Source organism: Aythya marila, assembly GCF_965140915.1.
Source record: "Aythya marila genome assembly, chromosome: 19".
Lineage (NCBI taxonomy): Eukaryota > Metazoa > Chordata > Aves > Anseriformes > Anatidae > Aythya > Aythya marila.
In genome coordinates this window covers 6,778,412-6,804,700 of record NC_139060.1, presented here as the reverse complement: position 1 = coordinate 6,804,700, position 26,289 = coordinate 6,778,412, and the positions used below count along the sequence as shown (strand labels likewise).

The 26,289-nt window shown below is 56.8% G+C and overlaps 1 protein-coding gene across 3 annotated transcripts in view; it reads right to left on the bottom strand.

The window, feature by feature from the left end:
- RALGDS (ral guanine nucleotide dissociation stimulator) overlaps positions 1 to 26,289 on the bottom strand; it is a 45,911-nt gene that overhangs the window by 8,045 nt on the left and 11,577 nt on the right. For 2 of the 3 annotated variants that reach the window (XM_082775632.1, XM_082775633.1), the window contains exon 1: positions 12,874 to 13,195. The exons of the other annotated variant lie outside the window; for it this stretch is intronic. In XM_082775632.1, coding sequence (XP_082631758.1) covers positions 12,874 to 13,047 — 174 coding nt within the window. In that variant the 5' untranslated portion in view covers positions 13,048 to 13,195. Of the gene's footprint in view, positions 1 to 12,873; positions 13,196 to 26,289 lie in introns of those variants that run through there. 3 annotated transcript variants of the gene reach the window in all.

Sequence of the window (26,289 nt, the reverse complement as noted above, 5' to 3'; positions counted from 1 at the left end):
ATTAAATTAATAAAGAAATCAAATTGTAGGAGAGGACAAAATGTCCCAGGATCAATGCATGAATCATTGGCAGCTGCTGTGCAACTCCAGTGGAAACTCTTGCCACAAACGCAAGGGTTTCCACTCTTGTATTTCATGTCACGTGCAGAGGGTGCACCTAATTTTAATGCGCGTAGAAGCAAATTTCGTTTCCTTCCTATATTTGAGACCGTCGGATTCATTCATTTTCTGTCTTGCTGACTCGTGCGATGTCCCCTGAAGTTCCCCCTTTGCAAACCACACGCACAGAACGCAGCTTCCGAGCGGTTTCCAGCTAGGCTCATGCCAAGAGCCGGGCGAGTTGCTACACTGGTACATTTTAAAATTTGGTTATTTATATTCTGCGTGAGCTTCCTCTTTCCTCCTGCTCTTTCTCCGAGATGCTGATTGCGCATTCGGCACATGCTCGTTAAAAACTAACGGAGCAAAAAGCAGCAGCAGGACACAGCCGGGGCAGCCCCACCTCGGCACCTGCTCCTAACCCACAGCTCTCCCTTTGCACGTGGGGAGATGAGGGACCAGAGGCAGGGCTGGCAGAGCTCAGAACCCCCAGCCATGGCTTATAGTTATGGGATGAGCACCGACAGCTCTGAAATCCTGCCTGCCACTCGCACCAGCTCCCTGTAGGACTTCCAGCAAGTCAACCAAAGAGAAACGTCCCCAGAACGGTCTCAAAAGAGCTCTGACAGACAAGCACGGGTAGATATTGCTGCTGCAGCAGGTATTTGTTGTCTGCTGGACTTTTCCAGCTTGGAAAGCAGAAGGGAACGTGAGTGAGACCTCAGTGGCACAACCACAGCCTGGCACCCACAACCAAAGCCTCCCTCACCAGCACCTTAACCTAAATAGCCGAGCAGAGGTGTGGGTGAGCAGCCCCTTCCACTCACTGCACTGACTTGGTAGCAGAGCTGTGGCCAGCAGGCCCAGGCAGCACTTCAAATGGTTGCAGCAAAATTCAGCAAAGCTTTTCCGTGACAGCGCTAACTCTGAGTACATCGATGGTTATGGCATTTGTACCCTCCACCAAACTCGTATTTAGGAACTCAGCGTCCCAGAAAACGGGATAGAAAGCATTTCAAGAAAACGGGCATCAAAAAAAGGGAAGACATCAAACCCAACCACGTGCCCCCAGTTTCTCCCTCTTGGCACGCAGCCCTGCTCCTGCTCGGGTGGGGGCACGGGAGAACCCTTCGTGTGTTGAACGGGGGGGGAATGGGACAAAATTCTGCGAGAGCTGGAAGCTTTTGCAAAAAAGCAGCCGTAAGTGAACTCGGCAGGAGTTCATCCCCTGAAATATGAAACTGGAGGCCGCGCCAGATGGCTTGCCTGGTTTCAGAGACCGCCTCTTGGAGCCGCGGATAGCCCTGGGCTGCGGGAGCAGTGGGGAGCTCCGGACCTGACTTCAAAGCCTTGGTGACTACACCAGGGAGGAATTCCTGCTCCGTGCAATCAACTCTTCCACTCCCGGGCGCATGTTCTGGTACACAGCACGGCGCTGAACCCCACGTCTTCACACGGAGGTTTAATAACGAGCTCTAGGATTTAGCCAAGCAAGCCTGGAAGAAGGGCTGCAGTGTCAGGGACAAGGCACAGGGCAGCAGGGAACCTGCCTTTGCCCCTTCTCATCAGCTGAAGGGGAGAAAAATGCAAAATCCCAACAGCAAGGAACATATTGGCTAGGAAACTGCATTCTAGAAAGCATTGAGATAAATCACAAAGGTGGGTTTAGTAAGACAGGAGCCCAGCGCAGGATTAACTGTGACAACATTCCTGCACATCACGCACAATTAGCCAACAATTACCAGGTCTTCACAGCACTGGTCCCACGTGCCATGGCTTAGTGCATTGGCCTCCAAAGGCACAGAGTAATGAACTGTTAGTGGGAAAAGGTATTAATTTCAGCACACACGGATGAGACAAGACTGCTTAAAGTGCTTTTACTGATGCTCCCTGAACAACAGCTGGTTTAAAGATCAAGATGTTCGTGTTACTCTGCTCCCTTTCAGCTGGGCAACGCAAAATGTGTGTTCTGCAGGCGGTACAACGGGTTTGGACTTTGCAGTCTCCAGTCCCTTCTCACAGTAATGCCTTCCCACCAGCAATGGGAAATTGGCACTTCCAGAAACGAAAGAAACCCAGGACCACGTCCTCCACAGTTTACACAAGCCCCAAGTTCACTTTTGTTTCACCCTGGGGAGCAGATCCTGAACCCATGCAATGCACGGCGGTAACTCTGGGGCCTCTTATGTAAACGAAAATGCACAGCGTTATGTAAAAGGAAATTAGAAAAAAAATAAATCCACCTTCATCTAGTGAAAGGAAAACAACTTGAGTTCCGTGAACCACAGATACAGACCGCAGAAGCAGAAGTGCCCTCTGTCCTGCTCGCCCAAAATAAGCGCACGCAGCACAACACCCTACAACACTCTGCCTGGTGGGGACTTCCAGGCAAAACCCCCCCCAGGGCTGATGTTCCCCCCAGGGCTCTGCCGGTCAGGGTCAGCCCTTCTGCTCCTCGGTTTCCTTTCCCCAGCTTTCCTTTCCCCAGCCGTGCTCGGGAAGGCTGCAGAGACCACCCAGAGGCACTGCTGAACCTCCCTGTGCTTGGGGAAAGGAAATACGCCCGGTGCTGATGGTCACCCCCAGCACGTGCTTTGGATCAGCAGCCCCATGGAGGCCAGGAGCTCCCAAACACCCACCCAGCAGTGACCAAGCTTTGCTGGGTGTCACGGCTGTCTCCAGCCAGCACTCCAGCTCGATCCCAGGCCGTTCCTCTTCCCCTGTGCTGTATCACATCGCTGCTGATGGAGCTCGAATCCCGGCCCCTGCCCCGCACGGAGCTGCAGCGCTGGGGTGCTCAGCAGATGGATGTGTTTTCTTCTTCGGGTTTTCGACACTCTCCGCCTTCCTTCCTGCCTCCTCTGAGCCACTTCAGACCAGGAACGCTTCCAACAGCCCATGAAAAAATAATGACAGAGGGGGGAAACAGGAAAAGAATAGAAAAAGGGCCAGAAGCTAAACTTAAACCCGCTGTGAAAAGGGGGTGTTTTTGCCAGGATACCAGGACAGTGGCAACAGCTGAGGGCCTGTTCTCACCCATCAGCTGCTTGGCTCTGCAGCCGAGGCTCCCTGACAGGCTCAGCTCTGCTTCTGCTCTGCTTCAGGTGTTTAAGCAGGGGCAGCTGCAGCCAGCAACCACGGGGAGCAGCCAGGGGCCATAAATCCCCCCCTGGCACCCCCAGGCAGGGATGGGTGGCGGTGGGGACGTGTCACCCCCATCTGCCTCGCAGGAGGCTTTGGCACCTCCTCCATCAGGGCCTGCCCGAGGGCACTGTTTGAGACAGGGCAGGCCTGATCCTGCTGGCGGTGCCTGCGTCCATAACCCAGCGTGCTTGGGGAGGATATTCAAAGGCAGCCGTCTCCGCCCGTGTGGCTTAGGGAGAAGAGAAAGCAGCGGCTGGAGGATCTGGTACAAAGGCGTCTTGTGACTCGCACGCAGTGAGTCAGTGGCTGGAGCGAGGATTAGGAGCTCAGCGCTTGGGTCCAGAAACGAGACAGAGCAGATACACTGGATTCCTCCCCCGTTCGCGTTTGTTTTGCTTTCAGAGAAAACCCCGAGCCTTCCCACACATCGAAACTTTTTCGCTCTTTTTATGGTCTGGAAGTCGAGAATGGGACCTGCAAAAATGCTGCGTGCCCACTGCATCCCTGCCGACCTCTGAGGGCTGCAGGAGATCGGCCTTGCTCTGGGGACTCCCCTGGGAAAAGCAAGCCACGTCTGCTGCTGGCAGTGCCAGAGACACCACAAGTGGCTGGCGGTGTCACTCCAGACCCTGTGTTCCTTACACCCTGGGGCACACAAAGACCACCAACACCTCCAGGCAGCTGCATCCTAAGCGAAAGCCCAGCCTAGGCTGCCCCTAGAGCAGGACTCCCCTCACGCCTCCCACCCAGGGACGTGCCAGGAAGGGCTCCCTTCGCAGGCTGCTGAAGCGGAGCAGAAAACTGAGAGCAGCAGGTTTTGCTTCCTCTCTAAGTTCATGGAAAAAGGATCCGGCTGACGCAGCAGTTCCAGCTCTTGCTCCACATTGCTTCGCTTTGCGTTCGTGATCACTTTGGTGTGCGTTTCTGCAGCATCCCCGCTCAGCGCCAACGCCTACCCGGCCAGCCTTGCTTACGAGGGACGCAGCTGGCCTGTGCCTGCAGAGCCACCGCTCCGCTACGGACTCACCCGGAGGGCAATTACTGGAAGTGAAACCAGAACCACGTGGCTGGTGACAACTGGTGTATAAAAAATTAATGCCTATTGCTCTGTAAGAGTAAATAAAGATCAAGTGGTTCACAGTAAGTCATTTTGGCTCGGAACAAAAGGTCTGTATTTCACCGAGGTGGAACGGAGAAATCTGCAAGGAACGTCACAGAAACGAGCTCCAAAACTGAAATGCATTTTTTTGTCTACAGTAGCACCTGTAGGTCTCATGCAACATGATAGCCCCGTAATGCCTCGTTCAAATGTGAAGAGAACAGGGTGTGTGTGTCCCAAAGAGAAGACAGTTAAGCCTACCTGTCTTTGTAGTACCCTGTTGATTCCAATGCTGGAACGGGGCCCTTTGCACCAAGCGTGCTACCTCTGCGTCAGCAAGAACCGCGGCGTGGCAGCCAAGGGGAAGCGCCTGGGTCGGCGTTGGAGCTGACAGACCTTGCAACTCACTGGGATGCTCACTGCTGAGCTTTCAATTATGCCTTCACACACGTTTACCAGTATATTTCTGACTTCAGGACCAGCACAGGACACACAGATCTGTTTGTCGTTGCATTTCCAGGGAAACACTTTGTCCCTTGCATGTATCAGCATTTTCAAGCTAGCGAGTTCCCTAAAGTCTTTACATTCCCAGAAACACAAAGCCTTCAATAAACATTCTCCTGCTCTCAGCTTGCAGCCTATGTGCCAGTCTAGCCAGCCAAAAATTTAATTTTAAACAGCATCAATTGCCCTAAAAACAGCTTCTTTGGCCAAACCTCCCCTTGCCCCCACCAAGTGGATGACCTGCACGAAGGAAGTGCACAGCTGGGGCTGGAGTTTTGCCCACGCTGTTCCCGAGCAGCCTGGATAACCTGTATATAGCTGCCTGTGCACTCACTTACTGGCTGTGGCTTACAATGGGGGAAAAAAAAAAAAAGAAAAAAAAAAGTAGTCTTATCTTTCTGTCATCTCAAAGATGCACAGATTGGGGTGGACAAACTGGAGGCTGCCCAAAACCCACAGCTGTCTGGCTGCCGTCTGGCTTGCGGTAACTGCGCTGCAACCCCTCGCTTTAATTTGAGCAAGATTCATTTCGATTCAGCTCAGACACCTCCTTAGCGTAGATAAACTGCACCAAAATAAGCCCTCGTGAAGTGAATGTGTCCACCCATGTGTTTACATTGGCCTACGTCGACTTATGTTCACTCCACCGAAGCTGGTGCGATCGAAGCGTGGGCAGGATCGCCCAGAACGACAAGCCCAGACCCCCCCCCCGGCCCCGAAATCCTGGAGGAGGATGCCTGGGAGGTGGGGGGAGGCTCCCAATGCCCCCAGCCCCACAGCAGGGCAGGCTCGGGAGCTCTCCCAGCCCGGCTCAATGCCATCACTGTGCTCCCGGGGCCACAGAGGGGCTCGCGGTGCTGGTGGCACGGGGATGGCCTCGGCGGATGGCTCGCTCTTTGTGCGTGCGTCCGCAGCGGGGTGACCCAGTAAACAGCTGAAGCAGAGAAAACGCACGAACAATCCAGGGCAGGGAGGCAGCAGCGAGGGGCTGCTGGTGAAAGGAATAAAAGCGAGCCTTTGTTCGCCGGCCGTGCCCCTCGCACCCAACTCCCACCCCGGCCGGCGTGACGTCGGGTGCCTCCATTTGCTGCGGAGCCGCGGGCTGACCCTGGCTGGTCCCAGCCTCCTCCTGCCACCCGCAGCCCCCTCCACATCCCAGCTGTGGGCTTCTGGCCACCCCTTTGCTCCAGATAGGGCTGCCATGGGGCTGAGCGGGGGACATTTTGCCCTTGGATGGCTCCCTGCCACCTCTTCCCCTCCCTGCGGCTGCTTTGCTGCCTGTGGGAAGCTGGAAGGGAGAAGAGCAAGCGCTTTTGCCTTGTAATCAAGAAAATCTCAGCTTCAGAGCATTACTTAACTAGGTGTCAACGAGGCAGTAGGTGCTATATAAGCAGGTACAGAGGCAGGAGTCAACAAGCCGACACCTGGGGGGCCTGCAGTCAGGATGCTAAGTCAACTAAGTTGGTCTGATTTCCACAGCTGAAGCAACTGAGAGTTTAATTTTAATTGGCACCTTTGGAGAGAAAACAACTGGAAAGAAAAAAAAAACTAGCTGGTGTCAAGTGCCTGAACATGCACTCCGGGAGCCCAAGCAGCGAGGCTTGGACCCGAGCCCTGCCCCGGGAGCTGGGTGTGCCGGATCCTTCACATCCAGAGAGGCTGTGGCAGGAGAAAGACGGGTGTCTGGGGTGGGATGTGTCCCCCCCAGCCCCAATTCCCTCCCTAGTTACTAGGACCCATATCCCTATGCCTGTAAATGCGGCTCCTGCAGCTGACCCTGTCTGAGCATCAGCCAGAGAGGGACCTGCAGCAGCAAACCCTCTGCCAGCATTACCCAAAATGTAGGGGGTGCCTGGGAGAGAGCGGGCAGCTTCAAGCGGGGTTATTCCACTTTCCCATCTACCCTCCCCTTACAGGTAGTCATTCCCTCACATCACAAAGCTTTTTTTTGTGACAAAACTACACCAAAGCCTCGCTGTGCTGCATGCAGCACTGGGTGAACCAGCATGGGCCTCGCTGGGCTCATCTGCTGTCCTGGGCTAGATGGATGCCTGGTACTAGGGCTGAGCATCCCCATGGCTTGCCCTCTGCTTCAAAATGTTTCAAAATGAGTTTTTGGGACAAATCCAACCAAAAAGTTGACTCACAAAATGACAGTGGGACAGCGTCAGTGCAAAGTGGGAGGCAGCACCCACATTCCTGCCCCGGCTCCTTTCACGTGACATTGCCCGGACCAAGCTGGGTCATCAAGCCTCGAGCATTCCCCTCCTCTTAGGGGCAACTTTTGCAGAGGAATGTGCTGAAATCTGTGGAAATGAGGACTGGGAGAGAGGGGTTTTGTGGGGTGCCACCCCAACGAAGCAGCCGAGGGAAGGAGCACTTTGTGTGACGCCCACAGCGCACCATGGCTGTGCTCTGAGTCACCACCAAGCACGAGCTGCGAGGGAGCCCAGCCCCGGCTGTCCCAGTGCCAGCTCCCACTGCAGCTCTGGGATGGGATCTCGCAGCCTGTACCATCCAGAAAATCAGAAATCCCAGCGAGATGGCCACCAGCAGCCTTGGGCTGCGTACTGTGCCCTGCCCAGTGTGGCTGCTGGATGGTTTCCTGAGCCGAGGCCAGACCTAGAGCAACCCGAGCCCAGCACACATCATTTCACGACCAAAACACCAACCTCAGAGGTGAGGGCTCTCAGCTTTTGTGTCACCATGGAGACACGACCACTGCAAAGGGCAGGGAAACACTGTGGTTTTGCTCCCTGACATGAAGAGCAGCTCTGGTAAGACGGGTAGCAAGCCCTTCAAAACCAGGTCTCCACACAGGCCCTCGGCTCAGCTGCTGTTTGTTAAAGTGTGGTTAGCAGAAAGAAAAGCCACACTAAAAATAATGCCTCAGCATTCCAGATTAAGTTGCCTCTGATGACTTTCCTCTCCAATCTGTGCTGTTTGCAAGTCAAAACAACTTTTTATTATTTTTTTTTCCCCTCTGCTGCCAGCTCTGAGGACGTGGCCTGCTGTCTGGCAACTGGAGCCACCTCCATCCTGCCTCCACAGTGCCTGGGGTCCTGGCGTGCAGGGCCAGGGGACACCTTGCCCCATCCCATAGCAGGGCTCGTTGACATACCGTTGGTGGAACAAAAGCAAACTCAGTGCCGCTGAGCTATGCAAGATAAACAGGCCACGTGTATGCCTCTGTGGTGCTTCATCCCCACCAGTGTTTCACTGTCACATAACTACCGGCCATCAGGTGTGCTAAACTCTCGCTGGTTACCTAATAAAAACGTGGTGCCCTGTAGGAACCTGTACGAACGCAGCCCTAGCTGTCGGCTTTAGGGATTGTTTGCATATCATAAACACGAACCAAACCAAAGGCAGGGAGAGGAGCGGCAGTGCTGGGCGCTGCAGCCACCACTTCATCGCACTGAGGCAGATCGGCATGAGCTCGCTGCCAAGATTTGGGAAGGACTTCTGCCTCTGGGAGAGCTGCTGCCAGGTGTTACGGGAACAAAAGGCCACTCCACAAGAGCCCTTCTGCAAACACAGCATTACACGCGTGAGCACAGCCACTTCAGTGTTGGCCAGCCGCAGCACCCCGAGCCGGCTCGTCAGGCAGCGCCTGCTTCCTGCCCCTCGCTTATCAGGCCCCAGCCGATCCCCGGGGAGCGGCTGGGATCACTCGTGCCGGAGCTGAGGGCTCCCTAACAGCTCAGGAGCAAAGTCCAGGCACATCGGTATTGCAGAGGGTGCTGTGCGAGCTGGATGGGCTCTGGGGGTCAGGGCTGCACCGTGTGGTCAGTCCCAGTGGTGGTACAGGAACGAGAAACTCTGGCAATTTAAGGAGCCAAACTACTCGGTTCTTCTTCCACCACCCACAGCTCTTTCAGGCTTGTACAGAGGCTGCGATATGGTTTCGGCGTGATGCTCAGCCAGTTTCTCTCAAGCACCAAGCACCTCCTCATACGAGCATTCACGCCAGGCTCATCTTTCAGCGCACAGATGCAGAGTGACGGTCCCGCAGGCCTTTGACGAACAACACACGTTTTGGGTAGGCCAAGGATGCTGCCCTTGTGTCTAACCCGGCACTGTGCACAGGAAGAGCACGGGATAAACAAAGCAATGTATGGAAGGCCTCCCCCCAGCTGCAGCGTGCTCCCTCGCCCGCCACAACCAGCCTTGTGTCCAAATCCTGCTCCTTGGCTACAGCTTTCTCCTCCCCCCTTGCTGGGTCCATGGGAGATAGAGAAATATTTGAGAACTGAAACAGCCCTGCTGCAAGCATGCATCCAAATAAAAGGAACACAACTGCTTGAAAAACAGTCACTCAGTCAGCTCTGGAGATAAGAGTGCTAGAGAAAGTACAAGCAGGGGGTGCCCAGCCTTTACATGTGGTCTGCAGTGACCTAAATAAGCTCTCTGCTCCTTCAATTACATGTCCCTCGGGGGATGCAGCGGCCGGCAATTAGAGAGGCAGAAAGGGTGATGGAGAAGCCACTCATGGTGAAGTCAGACCTATGGCCAGAACAACTCGCACGGCCCTGAAAACAGGCTGTGCTCTGGCCTGAAATGTAGGATGGCTGCTGCCAACCACCCAGCACCACAGCAGAGGAGCTGAGCGAGTGAGACATCCCTGCAGCTCAGCAGTCCTTTTGCTCTTTTCCTGAAAATTCCATCCTTTTGCTCTTTTCCTGCAAAATCTGAGCTCATTCCACCCCCAAACCTGGGCATGGGGAAGTGTAGAAACTCTCCAAGCTTGCATTTAGTTGTCCCAATCCCACACCCACAGCTGGGACATAAAGGGCCGTAGCAGAATGACAGAGTGATCTGGAGGGGCTCTGGAGGGCCAAGTGAGGACCCTGGGGACCGAACAAGATTTCTGCCAGGGCTGCCAATCCAGCACTGAAGCCTCAGTGAGATCCCTACCCCTATGGAAACAGGGCACGGCGGCCCCTGAGTAACACGATCCTTATACAAGCACATTTTGGAACCTCTCCCCAGCTTCTAACGATATCAAATAATAATCAAAAATCCCTCCCGCCTCTGTTCTTCCCCTCCTGCAGCAGCCACCAACAATCAGCATCTCAGCTTGCTCCCAGCCTCGCCGCCGCCTCCAAACCCTTCTGGAAGGGAGCCACAAGGCAGGTCCTCAACCGAGGAGTACCAGCAGATGATGTTCATCTCGCAAATTGCTCGGGGCATATCAGGTTGTGCCTCAGGGAGGGGAAGAGGCTGGGAGAAAAGGATCTTCTTCCACAGGCACCACTGGAAGCTAAAAGAAAATGGCTTTTAAGAGAGATCTTCACCCCTCCTTCCCGGCTATAAAGCAAAAGCACTGACCTCCAAGGCATCTGGGCTGAGCAATTCAAGTTTTCGAGGATGTGTTTAGCAACTGAAAGTCTCCTAATTGTTCAGAAAACAAATAGAGCCAAAATAGCAACAATACAAGCTTTTTCAATATGCGTCAGCCCTCGCCATTTGTCTGGAGATTCAGTGATGCCAGTCTCATGAAAGTTTCAGTCTGTGTCATCTGCAGTTGTGCTTACAGCACGCATCTCCAGCAAGGAGCAGGAGGAGAACCACCAAATAAATTCGCACTAGGACACTCACCGCTGATTTGAGTTGGATTAGAACCGAAAAGGACAAAGCAAAAGGTGTGCAAAGCAGCTTGGCCAGCTAGAGAGGCTCCGTATAAACTTTCAGTTTCCCATGGTTAACATCAGCAGGAGAACGCTTGGCAGCACGTGGCCGCGAGCCCTCAAACAGCCACCTCGGTGCGGTGCCTGGCAGATCGATAGTGTTGCTTTGGATACAGGCAAAGGGCCCTGCCACTGACAGCCACCCGCAGGGGCTCAGCAGAAAACAGGATCCATGTTCCCCACCACCTGTTGAGCAGCTTTCCAGGGATCCTCTCTATTCCCCTGGGACCAGGCATGGTCCCCAGCAGCTGGCACGGCCCCGAGCCCAGCTCTGTGCCAGTGCAGGGCCGAGGGGGGATCACAGCCCTTAGTTTCCAACACAGGGACAAAGTGGAGCTCGGCAAAACAGCGATGGTCTACAGGGGGCATTCAAATAATCCGCCTTCTCCTCCCAGGGTGTATCTCGCAGAGAAACCTTACCCGGGGATTACAACCACACCAGGCTGCTGCCAGCACAGTTGTCGCAGCAACTCTGCTTTCTCTGCCTTTTGGCATGCTTTCCCCGGTTGTGCAGTGTAACGACAGCGAGCAAAACCCGCTCCACACGACCCAGAGAACACCATGAAGCCCTCAGCCAGGAGCATGAGGAGGTCAGAGGCTCTCAAAGAGCCTCCGAGCTGCTCGAGAGGCAGTGGGTCACCAAACCCCGCTCCAGGCTGTGCCTTTCCTCGCCTCCGCTCGCGAACGGATGGCACGGAGGAAGGAAGAATTTGTCAGCAAGTTCCTCGGGGCCGGGAGGAAAACCCAGGCGCTGGGATGCAGCACGTTAAGCAGCACGGAGCCACGTTACGGCCCAGAGGGGAAACCTGGGCAGCGAGGACAGCAGAGGAGGGCTGGAGGACGCTCGCCTCTCTCTGCTATGCCGAGGCCACGCAAAGCCACTCTCAGCCCCCAAAACTTCGCTTTCGCAGCCTCCACTCCTCGTGCTACAGCAAAACCCCTCCCGAGGTGCAAGGCCTCATCCCCTGGGGTGCATGGGACAGCTTCCCGGGGGGGGGGGAGAAGCACGACGAGCCTCATCGCCCCTCTTCTGCCCCCTCCCCGCTCCTCTCGCTCCCCCTGCCAAAAGCGCGGCCCTGCAGCCTCCCGGAGCGCGGCGGGCCGGAGAGGCTGGACTTCCTGCCAGACATAACACGAACCAGATGATGTGCGCCGAACAATGTCAGCACGCCCACCCCCAGGAGAGAGGAGCGGAGTGGAGGGGGGGGAAGCAAGCTGGATGATGATTTTGTGAACTCTCGGCAGAGCTGACCACCAGGCCGGAGGAGAGCTGGTACGGCCGGAGCCTGAGCTAATCCCATCCCCGGCCGAGCAGGACTTTGTAGTGCAGGTTATGGGATGGATCCTTTGGAGCAGGGAGAAGGAGCCACCGCTGCTGAAATGCTGGCTCTCCTCGCCGGATATCTGCACAGTAACGTGGAGGTTTCAGCGATGATCCCCCTCCAGCCGCCCCCCTCCAGCGGGAAGCAGCCAGAGCCACCAAGCACATCTGCAGCTGGCTCTAAATCCCAGCAAAGCCAGGCTCCTGCCCCGCGCTGATTTAACCCCTGTGCCACCAGCCTTCCTCTGAACCAGCTCTGAACACCAAAACCCTCCTCCAGCTGAGCTGCTCCTAACACGCCGCTTACTCAGAATCAATGACATTCCTGGCGCGCAGGAGACGATCATCCATTACGAAGAAAAAAGGCAGAGCTCTGACTCAGATGGTTCTGGGTGCCTCTGCCTCCACCTCCACGCACAGCTGCCATCAACAAACCCGTCGGGCTGAGACCTCCAGGGGACCGGCTCTGAGGCGCCCAGGGTCGAATCGAGAGCAGCACAAATATTTTGCATCCTCCAGCAAAGCCCTCCCGGTGCCCATAACCTTCCCAGGGGACGCTTATGGGGCTTGGATGAGCCTGAAGCCCTCACGGGCAGCTCAGATCCGAACAGTTTCCTGCCTCCAGCAGCCAGGGAGCTTAAACGAGTTATTAGGGCCCCCGTTTTTAGCAATCTGCCCCCTTGCCCTGGTTGCTCTGAGGGAGGAGAGCCCCTTAGCTTCCCCCAGCAGAGCCCAGTCCGCCAGCCCCTCGATGGCCCAGGGAGGGAGCGCAGAGCCAAGCAGGGGCACCCGGTTATTTAATAAATGGAAAGAAATAATAAACAGCCTGCCCCCAGCTGTCCCCATGCTTAACCCTGCTTTCTCCCATCCTGCAAACCAGCCCCAAACCACAAAGGGGCGAGCACCAGAGCTCCTCTCCCAGCGGGCTGCGCCCCCCGTACCCTCTCCAAAACTCACCGCATCCCCCCCCAAAAACAAAACAAAACAACAAAAAAAACACCAGTCTCCTCGCTCACCTCCAGCGGGGGCAGGTCGGGGTCGAGCTGGGTGAAGCTGTGCAGCACCACGGGGCTGCTCTCGCCGGCCACCTCCAGCCTCACGCCGCCCCAAAGGCTCCGCGCCCGCCGGCAGCCCTCGAACATCTTCTCGGGGGCGGGCGCGGCGGCGGCATGGTGCCGGCGGCTCACCATGGGCACCGCATCCCCGGCCAGCCCCGGGATAAAGCGGGGAGGGGCAGGGCCCCCCCAACCCTAAACCTAACCCCTTAACCCCCTAACCCTAAGCCTAGAGGGCTGGGGGGGCGCGGGGAGGCGGCGGAGCAGCCCCGATGGCAGCGCGGAGCCGAGCGCTGGTTTCCTCCCCCAAAAGCCTCCGCCCGCCCCGGGGGCTGGCCCGGCACGGCTCGGCTCGGCCCCCCGGGGGACGGAGCAGGGAAAGGAAGGAGGAGGGGGGAGTTTCCAAAGGGGGCTGCCCCCCCAGCACAGCACGGAGCTGGGGAAAAACGGGGAAAAAGGGGAAAAAAGGGGGCGCAGGGGGGCGAGGCGTGGAGGTGCCCCTGGGGGGACGTGGTGCTGAGAGGGGGGATTCACGCCCCCAGGTTGGGAGCACCGGGGTCCTGAGAGCACCGCACCCAAAACCCAGCGTGAAATGTGACCCTACTAAATCTGGGTCCGCGTGGGGATTGACGGCACGCGGTAATGCTCAGCCAGGTTGCATCTCAGCACGGGGGCTCAGCCCCCACGGTGCTGTCTGTGCCCAAAGCACTGCCCAGCCCCAGCTGGACTTTATGGGGTGGTGGCCCCATGGAGATGAAGGGACATTTGTGGGGCCCCATTGCAAGCCAGTGCCAGGAGAAGCGTCTGATCCCGTCCCCGTGTCAGCTCCCAGTGCACAGGGTCCTGGGCACCTGCGTACGGCCCAGCAGGGACACAGGGAAAGGGAAACTGGGCTGGGGGACATTAGGGTTATGAATCCCATTTTAGAGCAGCTCTGAGCCCCCAAGCCCCTGCTGAAACCACACCACATAACTTTGCTTTGAGAGGCAAAGAAAAACAGGCAGACCTGCTCCTCATTCATCACCCCTCCGTGCTCTCACCCTCCCCTGCCTCTTCCCCTTCCCTCCTCACGCCCTGCTGATAAACTGCATCGCAGTTGCTGCTGACACCACCAAAACCCAGACTTTTACGCCTCAGCTCTCTCTGCACAGCTGAAATAACATCAGCCTCCCAGGCTGGCCAGCCCCACGGCTTTATTTCCAAGGAGAAGAACATGGAGCCACACTGCGCAGCCAGCTCTGCCCAGGGCACCACCGCCTGCACCTCCTGCCCGGGCAGGAAAGGATTAACAAAGCTGCCAGGGCTGCAACACTCTTCAAACTTGAAAATTTACCAGGCAGGAGGATGAGCGAGGACAATGCGGGCTATTGTCCTGCTTATCTGGAGCCGCAGAGGGTCAAGGGGACCTCCAGGGACACCCTGGGAAAGGGGACACAGCCCTGAGCAAGGGGCTTTGCACCGCCCGAGGCAGCTCCATGACTTTGGGGTGCTCCCCTGGGGGCGATGCTGATTTTACCGCTGCCGTGTCGTGTGGAGCCCGCGTGATACAGCGAGATGTGCTATAAAATGTGATGGTCACACGCATCGTTTAGTTGGGTGCGTGCAGGAATCAGGCAGCGCCCGGATGGGAAAGCTGATGCCACCCCTCTGGGCTGTGGGGTCTGGTCTCTGGGAGAGGAGACCCAGCTTTCCTTGGGTACTCTGCTCTCGGGGTGGTGAAACTGCAGCCCACAACGGGAATCACTTGACTCTGCCCACGTGCACATCACAGATAATAGCAGCACTCATCTGCAGCTGGCAAAACCCTGCACAGCCCTCCAGCTCCGCCTGACCTCTATGGAAAGTTGCAGCTCTGTTTGATGGGCAATTTTCACCGGTCCCTCGGCTGACCACTAAAGACAGTTTCAGGGGAGAAACACTTTTGATAATGGATAATAAATAATATAAAGCAGGAAGGCAACTGAGAGGGTTTAAAAATAGCCAGCCAGTTTCCTTTCTCCTCTCCTGGGAACCTTCTGGGCCTGAAAAGCAAAACACTCAAAGCGGGGTCAGGAGCCCAAGTTCAGGATGTTTGCTCAGCGCAGCTAACCCCAAACACTCAGCCTTCAGGGGCCAAGCTCTTGAGAACCGTGAGACTTGAAACAAATAACTTTTCGGGGCTCCGTCTTTGCCTCTAAGCGTGGAGCTGAAAGGCACCACTTGGATCACACCCTCAAGCTTCTTCTCCCTTACACCCTTGAAGGTCGAGAAATTTTTGAAAGTTACCGTGATTTTATACGTGGGTGACTCTTGGAGCAGGGCATTTAAGGAAACCATCGATGATTGAGTGACTCATTAAAAAAAAATAATAATCATTTTACATTTGGCAAACTCAGCAAAAGCTTTTCACAACACACCGAGCACTTTGCATTGACGTCAGCCGTAAATGTCCCGACGACTTCAGCAGGCGCAGGAGCAGAGACGGGTGCAGGAACCGGGTGCTGCGGGAAATCCCTCACTCGGTTTCTTTCCATCACCCTGCAATGAGCTTTTGACTGAATAAACACAAACCCTTGCACTTCCAAATCACAAACCTGCCCTCATCTGCCACAGCCTCCAGCCTTCAGGCTTCCCCACGCGGCTAACGATGCGGAACGGGTAACGACCAGGGGCTTCTGCAAACGCTACGCCAGTTCCCAACAGCTTTGGGGCAGCACCTGCAGGCTCAGACCTTGGCTTCTCTCTCAATACCAGGGCTCAGCACACACCCCGAGTTGTCTCCCCAGCACATTTGAGCCCCGAGCTCATCCCACAGCCCCTGAGCATCCCCCAGCTCCCCCAGCCCTGCCGACGGCTGCCCTCCTTCACTTTCTTCCACTGCTCCAACGCAGCACGCTTCCTGCATGACTCGTGCTGACCCTGTTCCCATACTCCACATCACCGGGGCTTTTCCCCATCAGTCAGGAGTCTGGGAACACAAAGTTTGGGAATGGGAGTCGTCACATTATCGTGGCTGGCACCAGCTCAACAAAACACATCGGGTCAGTCCCCGCAGCACTCCGTACCCTCCTCGTGTCATAGGGGCTGGGGAAGCCCTTTGCGTCCCTGTTTGTAAGGCACCTGGGAGGAAAGGTGCTGTCGATAGAAAAGAATTATTAACTGGAAGTGGGGCTGTCTGTTACCGCTTGCTTTGAGTCCTGAACCAAAACTTTCTGGGTGTTCAGATTTTCATTGGAAACTTTCACTTCCACTGCCCCCACTTCTCCAAGGCCCAGGCTTCTACTGGAAAATTACTATTATTATTATGAGCGTTTCTTATAAAACAAAGAACCAGCACCACTTCCTCTTCTCCTCCGGGGAAAAAACCTCACAGCTTCTGCAAGACGGGGCAGTGGTATCAGTGCTCTCAGTATCCCCTGCACGCCAATGGGAGGTTAGAGCAGCAGCTCCCAGAGTTTATTTCGGGACCGATGGATCCCACCCAGCCCCATCTCTCACAGCCCCAGTTCTCACTCATGATCACGATCCATGCCAGTTTTTAACCAGATTTTAGGGGCGAGCCAGACACCGCTGGCCAGGGTGTTTTAGGAATCCCTCAGCTCAGCTGTTCAGACCCAGGTTTGGGGCATTTCTTGGGCCCTTTCCCTCCACACGAGCTCTTTGTGCTGGCAGGGGAAGGCTGAACCTCTCCATCCCGCTCTGCTGGGCTTGCTTTCCTGCAGCCCCCGCGTGCAGCTGGGCGGCAGCACCTCCTGCGGAGCCTCCTGCGGAGCCTGAAGCTCGGCGGTGGCAGCGTAATTATGCCACCAGCCTGGAAAACTAACGAGCTTGCAGGAATTATTTCCACTCCATCCTAACGCTCACACCATCCGCTTTGCCATAATATTTGAGCGTCTTGCCTTAGGGCAGCAGGTGATAACGTAAGCCTCGGGTTTTCAGACCTGCTGACCTCTAGAATTCGGCAGAACAAGGCCGGCACGGGGCGCACAGGGAAATCAAAGCCACTTTCTGCGAAACAACTGACCACAGCACACCTCGTGTGGACGCTTCTGGGGAAAGGCGCATGGGGACGTTGCCACAAGAAGTCACGCAGCCACGTACGGCGAAAAGAAAATACCCAGAAAAAAAAAAAAAAAAGAGGCAAAACACGACTGCTAACATTGAAACACACCCAGAAGGCCAAAGACAACAAGCTCCATCTTGGGAACAGCACCAAGAGACCTCACGGCGCTTCGCAGGGCGGCCAGCAGCAGGGGGATGCAGTGAAACAACCAGAGCGGCTTGCCCAGGGCTGGTTGGTTTTTTGGGGAGGATCACTGGATCCCCAAGAGCTTTTAGCACCAGGCATCCCCAAGTCAAGCAGGAGCTGCTGCCTCTCCCCTTCAGTTGAACTTTGGGCTCCCAGAGCCGAGGTCAGCAGGCACGGGGCTGCTGCAGCCGGACACACCGCAGACAGGGAGACGTCTTTCTTGAGCCATTTGTCTTTAAAGGCGGCTTTTATCTCCCTATCACCTTTCTGCCGGAATGTTTCAGTCAGCTCTTTTAACAAATACCACCTAAGGTGCTCGTAACCAAAAGAAAAACAGGAAAAACATTTTTCTGCGTTGCTTAGCAATCAGCATATGGCCAGCTCGGGGCTCCCAGGTGCTCTGAATTACTGCAGCTTTCACCCTTGCTTGCACTCCTCTGCCGGATAGCAGCGAAAAGGCAAACCACTGGTAGGAAAGAGAAAGGTTACGAAGCCACAGGAATTGGCAGGGAAAGACAGGAATGGGTGTAACCCCTGAAGATATGATAATTTCCTTTCCGAAATCAAAACGGGCCCTCTCATCCACCAGGAAAATAAGACGGCGCGGTGAGATTTCATAATGTGTGCCAGAAATACGGAGCTGTTGGTTGCTGACATGGGGCAAGGAGTTGGCAAAGCACCCCTGGGCCTTGCAGGGTCCCTGCTGTGCTGCTTCCCAAAGGGAACTCAACCCATAACGGGATTCCCTGGGCATTATTGAGTGTTTCCTTCTCCCCCATGCCCCCTTCCAGCCTGGTGCAGCTCCCTACAAATCACCCGGATGGCAAAAAGGGCTCCCCACGGCCAGGTGGGGTGCCTGGACTGACACAGAGCAGGGCTCGGGCTCTGCTCACCTTTCAAGGTACCTTCAAGGGCAGTGAGCACATTTTTCCAGCGCCGGTAAGGAGCCGAATTGACACGTTCAGCTGAATCTCGTAAAAGGAGCCTCTCGGAAACACGAGGACCTGGCAGCGGACCAACAGAGAAATCCCGACGGATAACAAAGAAACCTTGCTCATCGCCAGCTCCTTACCCTGGCGCATTTTCCAGCACCGTGAGCATCCCCGGTGCTGAAACATGTCTGGGCACACGTAGGGGAGGGAACGGGGCCATGGAGCTGCTAAGAGGCCCAAGAGAAGAGCACAAAGGCAGGGGAGCAGCGCATGGAGCTGATGCATCGTGCAGGTCTGTGTCCAGAGCTAAACGTGGGACCCACGCAGGCTGCAGAGCCACGCTGAGCAGAACTACAGGCAGCAAAGACCAAACGGACTCAGAGCAGCCTGGGTTTAACGCAGAGTTAGCCCAAAATAGGAGTGAGGTGGAACAGATTGAAATGCCAGATCCTGGAAATATGCGAAGCAGCAGCAAGGTGCACCGCACGCAGAGCGCTAATGCCACAAGTAAATATCTGAGGTTACTTGAAACAAAGAAATCCAGCTAAACAGGAACAGAGCCCTTTAACGGGGGATATGGAAAAGGATGTTCCAACAATGGCCCTGCACCTCCTCCAGCCGCACAAGCGTCAGGGAAAGCATACATCAAAACCCGGGCACGTCGGGAAGCTGCGGTGCAAGCCGCAGGGAAGCTGGCTTGGTTTGGAGCGAGGGGAGAAGCCTGGAGGCAGCCGCAGAGCGTGGTGACAGCGTGGCTGGTGGTGAGAAGCCAGGGCCAGGAGCAGGGCAGGGCCACGGGACAGGAGAGCATCCAGGTGCTCGCCGACACCGACAGCACCTGGGCCAAATCCCCTTGGTCGGGGCAGAGCGCGGTGAATGGAGATGGAAGTATCCCACTTTAACACTTTCTGGTGTCCCCACGAGAGGCAGGAAAGGAGCCTGGCAAGAGCTGGAAAGGGAAAATCTGACTGTCCAGAGCCCGAGCTGGGTCTCGCCCCGATGAGACACACGGCCACATGGCTGAAAAGTCAATGAAGAACTGCAAGTGTCTTTCGCCCTTCCCAGGTATTGTCAGACCCTCAGAGGATGTTTAAAAAAGCCAAATCGTTTTCCCCTTGGTAAGAGCCACTTGAAAAGGTTTCCTCTCTGCATTGTTTCAGCAGGGGGAAGTTATTCCGGCGCGTCCCCCCGACGGCCAGCACGGCGCTTTTTGTCGGGCTTGCTTGGCACGGCGGAGCAGCGCTCTTCCCAGCAATGCCATCCGCCGGGGGCACGGGGCCAGCTTCATCTCTCGGTTTCGGTGGCACAAACAGCGGCAGCGCTGAGTCACAGCACAGCACCGGGTCCGGCCACGGCACTGCTGGCCCTCCAGGTCGTGATTTATGCTCTTCTTCCTCGGAGTCTTGGCTCCAAGGATCGCGGCGAGCGCCGAAGAATTTCGGTTTTCATTAAAATAACAAGGTCATCCTGCGAGCGCTGGAACTGCTCGGGTCTCATTTCCTACGGTTTTGTGTCTCGAGGCCGCCCTCGGTGCCTAAAAATGTACGAACCGAGACTGAAAATGTTTTTGTGGTTACAGCGTTTGTAAGCGGCGTCTCCCACGTGGATTTTCTGGTGTCTAATAATACACGAGCTCACGCTACAGCTGTTTCGGGGGCATTTACAAGATTCCTTTCCTCCACTCAGCTACCTCCTCTCATCGTTTTTGCATAGATCTAATGATCTGCGAGCCCTCCGCCAGATTTGCATGAAGCGGGCCAGCAGGTTGAGAAGTCACCCGGGGCGGGAGGCCACAGACAGGCAGACAGCAGCTCGCCGTTAACCTCATTTCGGGAGGAAAAAAGAGTTTTCCACCCCCTTGTTGCAGGGAAGAAGGTTAGGAAATGTGACCCGGGTGTTTTTGTCCCAGCTTCAGCGGGACTTTTGGCAAGACATCGCAGCACCCGGCTGCATCCTACCCCCACGAGCATCTCCCTCCATCAGCTCTCACGGCCCCGACGGGTTGGGCTGATTAACCCACTGCCGAGCAGCCCGCGTGTTGATTTTTTTTCATCTCAGCAGCCAAGATCATTACGTATTGACAGTTAATTACCCCGTTGCTGTTTGCGACACGCTGCTGCGGGGCTGTGTCAGGGTTTCCATGACACGCAGCCGTGCAACGTGGCAGCACGCAGGTACATCACCGGGCTGGCATGTGCCGAGGCACCTCCCTGCCAAAGCCAGAGCCCCGTGGAGCTTCCCTTCGGAGCCTCCCTTCCCTTCGGAGCCTTCCTTTCCCTTCCCGACATCCACATCCACTTGCAAAGCTCTTTTCTGGAGCAGCCTCGTGGCGAGGGGGCCCCTGGAATTTGCGGTTTGTCGGAGGTCTCGGATGGGGTCGGCTGCCAGGATGCAGCCTTGTGCTGACCCCAAAACAACCAGGGATGGAGGCCCACGGGTGCAGGGCGTCGAGCCCCGTGCAGTGGGAAATGGTGGAGCTGTGCCCCGCAGCCCGGCTGCCTCCCGCTTCCCTCTGCCAAACGGGAAGGGAAATCCGGGATTTTCACAATTTCTTTTGATCCCTCTCACTCGCACCCAGCAGGCGGGCAGGGATTAATCCCTGTTTCCCAGCTCCAGCAGCTCGGGGGCTGCTCAGGCAGGAGGAATCCCCCCGAGCTGCCAGACCCTGGGGGGACTCCATCCTCCCATCCCTGTGGCCCCAGAGGTGCCCCCGGCTGCTGGGGTCAGTCAGCCCGGAGGCTGCTGCTAAAAATGACGTTTCCCCTCCGACCTCTCTGTTCACAGTTCTTGGTTTGTGCTCGGTTTCCAGGATGGGAAGTAGAAGGGCTGGGGGGAGAGGGGGTTGCTCTGATGAAAGACAAAAAGGAAACAGTCTCTCAGACCAAGGCACACAGAAGCCTAAAGGGAGAATAAAAGGAAAAGTAGAAGGGGTTATTTTTAGGGTTTTTTTTTTTTTTGGATGCTATTTCCCAGCAGACTGAGAGCAAGCAGTGCCCCAGCATCACTGGGGGTGTTGCTCTGCATTTGCTGCCCTGTTGCCAGCATCACGGCCACGGCCAGACGCTACGAGCCCACTGCATGGCTCACCTCAAACAGCTCCTCGATGTGCCCTAGCCAAGGGCCTGATCCTGCCCGCTGCCCTCAGGAGCCGTCAACAGGAGCAGGTCAGGGATTGTCAGCTCGTAGGATGCCCCCAGAGCCAGGGCACCCTGAACCAGCGGGAGCTGGGAGGGAAGCAAGGAGCTGGGATGAGGAGACGCCTGCATGAGGCTGCACAGCAGAGGACGCCAGTAAAATCAGCAAGTCAGCCTGCAGATATTAACAGCCTTCGTGGTTCATAACTTTGGGTCTTCACTTTAAGAGAGAGAAAGTTCCTCACCGTGTAGGCACAGGGGAAGGCAAGCACCGGGGATGCTGCTCTCGGCCAGCCCCGGCATCGAGGGGACACCTGAAAGCCTCGGCCGTGGACTGCAGCTCCCCGCAGCAGCAGACAGCCTGCGTGCCCCACACACACGGCCCCAGGAGTTAAAAACACCAAATATCACGAGTTCTGCCCAAAGTGAGCCACCAGCCCGCCTGCACGTTGCAGCACGGTCAGAGGGAACCGCTGCCCTGCCAGGTGGCATCCCCCGCGAGCCATCTCCTCGGGGTGGGACGGAGCCGACCCTCGCTGCAATACCAAAATGTTTCAGGGACACCGAGCGCTGTGAGAGAGGAGCTGGTGTCAGCAAGAAGCACCCCTGTGCCCCTGCCAAGCCGCAGGTGGGCTCTGCAAGGCTCCTTCCCACAGCCCCAAACCAGCCCCTGAACCCGATGTGGCTCAGCAGAGCGGCGCCGGCACGCTCACGGCACGGTGTCACGGCAGCTGTGCCCGCAGCCCTGCTCCGAGCCCCGGGGTGAAGGGACAGGGGACAACGTGCTGTCCCAGAGGGACCTTGTGGCACCCAGCTGCCAGGGGGCAGCTGCAGCCAGGGTGCTGGGACGGAGCCAGTGACCGCCAGAAGCACGCGGGCGCTGGGAGCTGTGTGAGGCGCTCCACCGAGCTCGACGGCCCTCGTGGTGTCATCGGGATGGGAAATGAGAGCAGGGAGAGAGAAAACGGGGAGAAGAGAGCCCATCTCACCTGAGAGAGCACAGGAGGCTGAGGCAACGCCTCTAGGAAGCACAAGTCTAGAGGAAAAGCTGCAAGGGGCAAGCTCTTACACTACCCCCAGATTTTGGGCAGCAACTGGGGCTAAACGATGGGGAGGAGGAAGAGCACAGCGACAGGGCAACGCTCCAGGACATCTCTCTGAACATTAAATCACATTCCCAGTGACATTTAGGGGTAACGCCACCCAAACCAGTGGTTTTGCCTTGACTTGTACCAGCAGAGGATGCAGCACGAGGTATTTTACCAATTTTTCTTTGCAATTTCTACTCCGCAGCTACGGGCACGCACAGACCCAGCCAATCTCTCATAAAAACGCTGACCGCAGATCAGTCCGACAGCGACTGGAAGCATCAGCTCCTCCTGCACTTGCAGCACAGGGAGCATTAGCATTGCTTTGATCCCACCAGTAACCCCCAGTCTGCACGTGGGGCCCCCCCCCCAGGCCACCGGCTGGGGCTGCGATGACGAGAGGCCGGGCAGGACGAGTCCCGGGCACTGGGGCAGGCTCTGCTCGAGGCTCCAGAGGTCTGGGCTCTCATTTTGGTTTGGCAACCCTCGTCTGCCCGGCTGCATCACTGCGGTCCTGCTGACTGCTTATTAAAGTGGCACCAGCCCAGCACGCCCACGGCTCCACTCCCCTCGTGGATTCGGTCGAGGAGCTCGCAGGAACGTGGAGGTGAAGCCTCCAGCGGTGTTAGCACCCAGGAACCAAACACAGCAGCAGCCATCGGTGACCCTCTCCCCCGTCCCTATAGCCCAGGGTGAAAGCTCAGCCCAGGAACCACCACTGCCCCCAAAGCTCCCAGGATGGCCATTTGCACAGGCACCACGAGCAAGAAGCACACCCGTGTCGCCTCAAAAACACTTCCATGCTCTGAACCCATGGGGCAGCCTCGCCAGGGGGGTGAATCCCAGCCCCCAGGGAGGCAGGGATGCAGTGGGGGGGGTTCTGCTGCTTCCCACAAGTCCTGGGATTTTACAGCGCTCTCCTGGAATTCTGCTCTCGCGGATGAGCACTCAGCCGGGGTGACTTTTTCCGTAGTTTTGCAGTTTTCCTCTAAAACGCCAAGTGATGATTCACCCGAGGGGAAAGGAGAGTTTGGCCAAAAGACAGAGGATGGAGGGATTTGTTGTTTTTGTCTGTAATTGTGGTCAGGAAACAGTCCCAGCGCTCATTTTCAGCTCCTCCCTCCTGATAACATCTACCATGCACAGGCAGTGGAAAAGAAGCAGCCTTTGATATAAACACGACAAAGCGTTTGATTCATTGCAGGGCTGTTTTCAGCGACTGCTTCACCCCTGCGCCTGGGACCGACCCGTGACCCCTGCAGGCTCCAGCTCCTCGTCCCCACGGGTGGAAGCCCACCCGACCCCCGGTGGGCAAAGCCACCCCAGGGAAGGATGCTGCAGGGGGCTGTGGGTGCTGAGTCTCTGGGCAGGGCTCAGTCACCAGCAAGGGTTCACCAGCAGGACAAAAGGTTTGCACACCGTGCGTCCCCACACTCACCAGCTCATCCCATCACCCCAAAAACACCCGCTGCATCCATGGGAGGGAGCTGAGCCTTGGTGGCTCAGGATGGGGAGAGCGTCTGCCTCCCTTCCAGAGGCACTCATCCTCCCAAGTGTGGTGAGGAAGGCTGATTTCCAGCCCCTGCACAACCAGCTCCATCAGCCCTGGCGCAGGGCAGGTCGTGGAGGAGCAGACTGAGCCCCCAGGGCAGCCCCGGGCAGGATTCATCCCCTGCCATCTATCAGCGCTCCGTGCTCCTGAGGAATGGAGCTGGAAATCAGTAACTCATTAGTGCTGATCCTCAAGTTTTTTTTCTTCTACGTGCCAGGAGATGCCATTACACCCAAGGTACCCGGGCTGCAGTCAGCTAAAAGACGAAAAGCCCAAGCGAACGAGATCCCTGAGCGCAGCAGGGAATAAACCTGGGCTACGGCAAACCTGGGGACCGACCGCTCGCTCCCATCTCCAGCTCCTCCGGGCCTGGCTCTAAGGTCAAACCAAGCTTTTATCTCCTCCTGCACATCAGTACATTGGGAAAAAAAAATAATATTAGAGGAATAAATTAGCATGCGAAATGTAATTTAACTAATTAGCCCACTGGAGTGGAAAATATTTGCTAACTGCTTTGAAGTCAAACCTGCTGCGCTCACGAGGGCGTCACCAGGGAGCAAGGACAAGGAGGGGCTGAGCAGGGTGCTGGTGCCTTCCCCCGACAGCTTCCCAAAGCTCGGGGCATGGAATGGACCCCCTGGGATGTGCCCAGGCAGTGGCACCGTTGTCCCTGTCCCCAGATATTGCCAAGGAAGCTGACAAAGCAGCTCCACGCAGCTCCACCCTACGAGGGAAGGGCCGAGGTGCCCCATAAGCCGTTACATGGCTTGTGACAGCCCGCTCGTTGATTTCCCCATTTCCCAGAGACAGAAACCGTTACTCTTTTATTAGCCAAGGTTTGGAAATCCCTCCCCATCGTAGCACGAGAAGCGCCCTGAGAAATTTTGCAACCGCTTGGGTGGGTTTTGAAAGGGAGGGACTGGCAGCCCCAGCGACAGCCAGCGAGGGGACGGAAACGAGAGCCACCTCTGCCCCGGTGCCAGCCCCTGGATGTGGCCACTGGGTGCCCACGTCCCTTCCTCCCTCCTTTAGCTGCAAAGGGCAAACAAGTGGGGAGAGGCAGGGGGCACCCCGAAGAGCAGCGGGGCACGGTGACACAGCTGGGATGCTGCTCTGGCTCCCTCCCCGTGATGCAGATTTGTTTTCTCCGCTCCCATCCCTGCCTCCTGTGGACCTGCCCGGGTGCTCCCTCGCTCGCAGCAGGTTGGGGTCAGTGCTGCTGGGTGGCGTTCGGCCACTCGTTAGTGCGGCCCCTGGACCCCGTCCACTTATTAGAGCTCTGCTCAAATTCATGCATCTGAAGTCCCCACGTAACAGCCCCTAATCTTCTCCCAAATTCCCTGCACCACCTCCAAGGGGAGAGGCAATCCGCGAGCCTGCAGGTGCTGAAGCAGAGCGGGAGGTGCCACCCGGAGAGGTGACAGCGTGGGGACAGCCCCGGGTGGACACGAGGCACCGATCCCTGTGGCTGGGGGAGCTCCTTGGCTGCCAGCGAGGACTTTCCCCATCGCTCCTCGCCCGGGGTTTCCCCGCTGCGGGGGCTCCAAGCACGGAGAGGTGCCGGCGCTGCGGGGGTGCAGCCGCCTCGCCCCCGCTTTCTGGGAGAAGGGAAGGCAGCGAGCAGCCCCGGTTTCCTTCACGCAAACACACGAGGCACTCAGGCGGAGCCCCAGGTCGAGTGGAAACGGGGATGCTGGAGAACGTGCTCCCAGCGGTTGGGGTTTCCATCCCCTTCCATCCTGCACAACGGAGGAAACGCCCCGGCGGTGACAGAGGGCTGGGGACACCAAGCAGAAAAAAATCCCTCCAACGGGGCACAACCCCCTTAATTATTATTATTTTTTCCATTCTGCAATGGAACCACGGATACAATCAGCAAACGGAGCTCATTTTGAGCAACCCAGGGCAGGGCATCCCCACGCCCCATCCCAGCCACTGCCCGGGCGGGCTCCGATCTCCAGCGCTGGTGAATCCTGAGGATCCCACAGCACACCGCGGGGAAACCCAGCCCCAGGTATGGCTACGGCGAGCTGTGAGCTGCTGACAAATCAAGCTCGATGAGAATAAAGCACCCAGCTGCGAGGTCAGCGCCTTCCTCCCGCGCTCCAGCACCCCGCAGGCTGCCTTCGCCTCCCTCCTTCCCTCCCTGCCACGCTTTCGGGGTGCGTTCCCAGCCCCGGCACGCCCTGCTGGCTCTGCAGTGACCGTCACAGGTATCCTCATTAGCACAGCGGCACCCACGGTGCTGGCAAAACCCCCTGGGGTGTTTCTAAATATAGGAGCTCCCTGCGAGCCCATCCCTGCAGAGGAGCTGGGCTGGGCTGGGGCTGCCCACCCCTGCCAGGATCCGGCATGGTGCCCGCAGGGGAGCCCTCCCTCCTCCGAGGGCTCCTCTCGGTGTCATTTTCTCCCTTTAAGCACGCAGGTGATGCAGAAGAGAAGG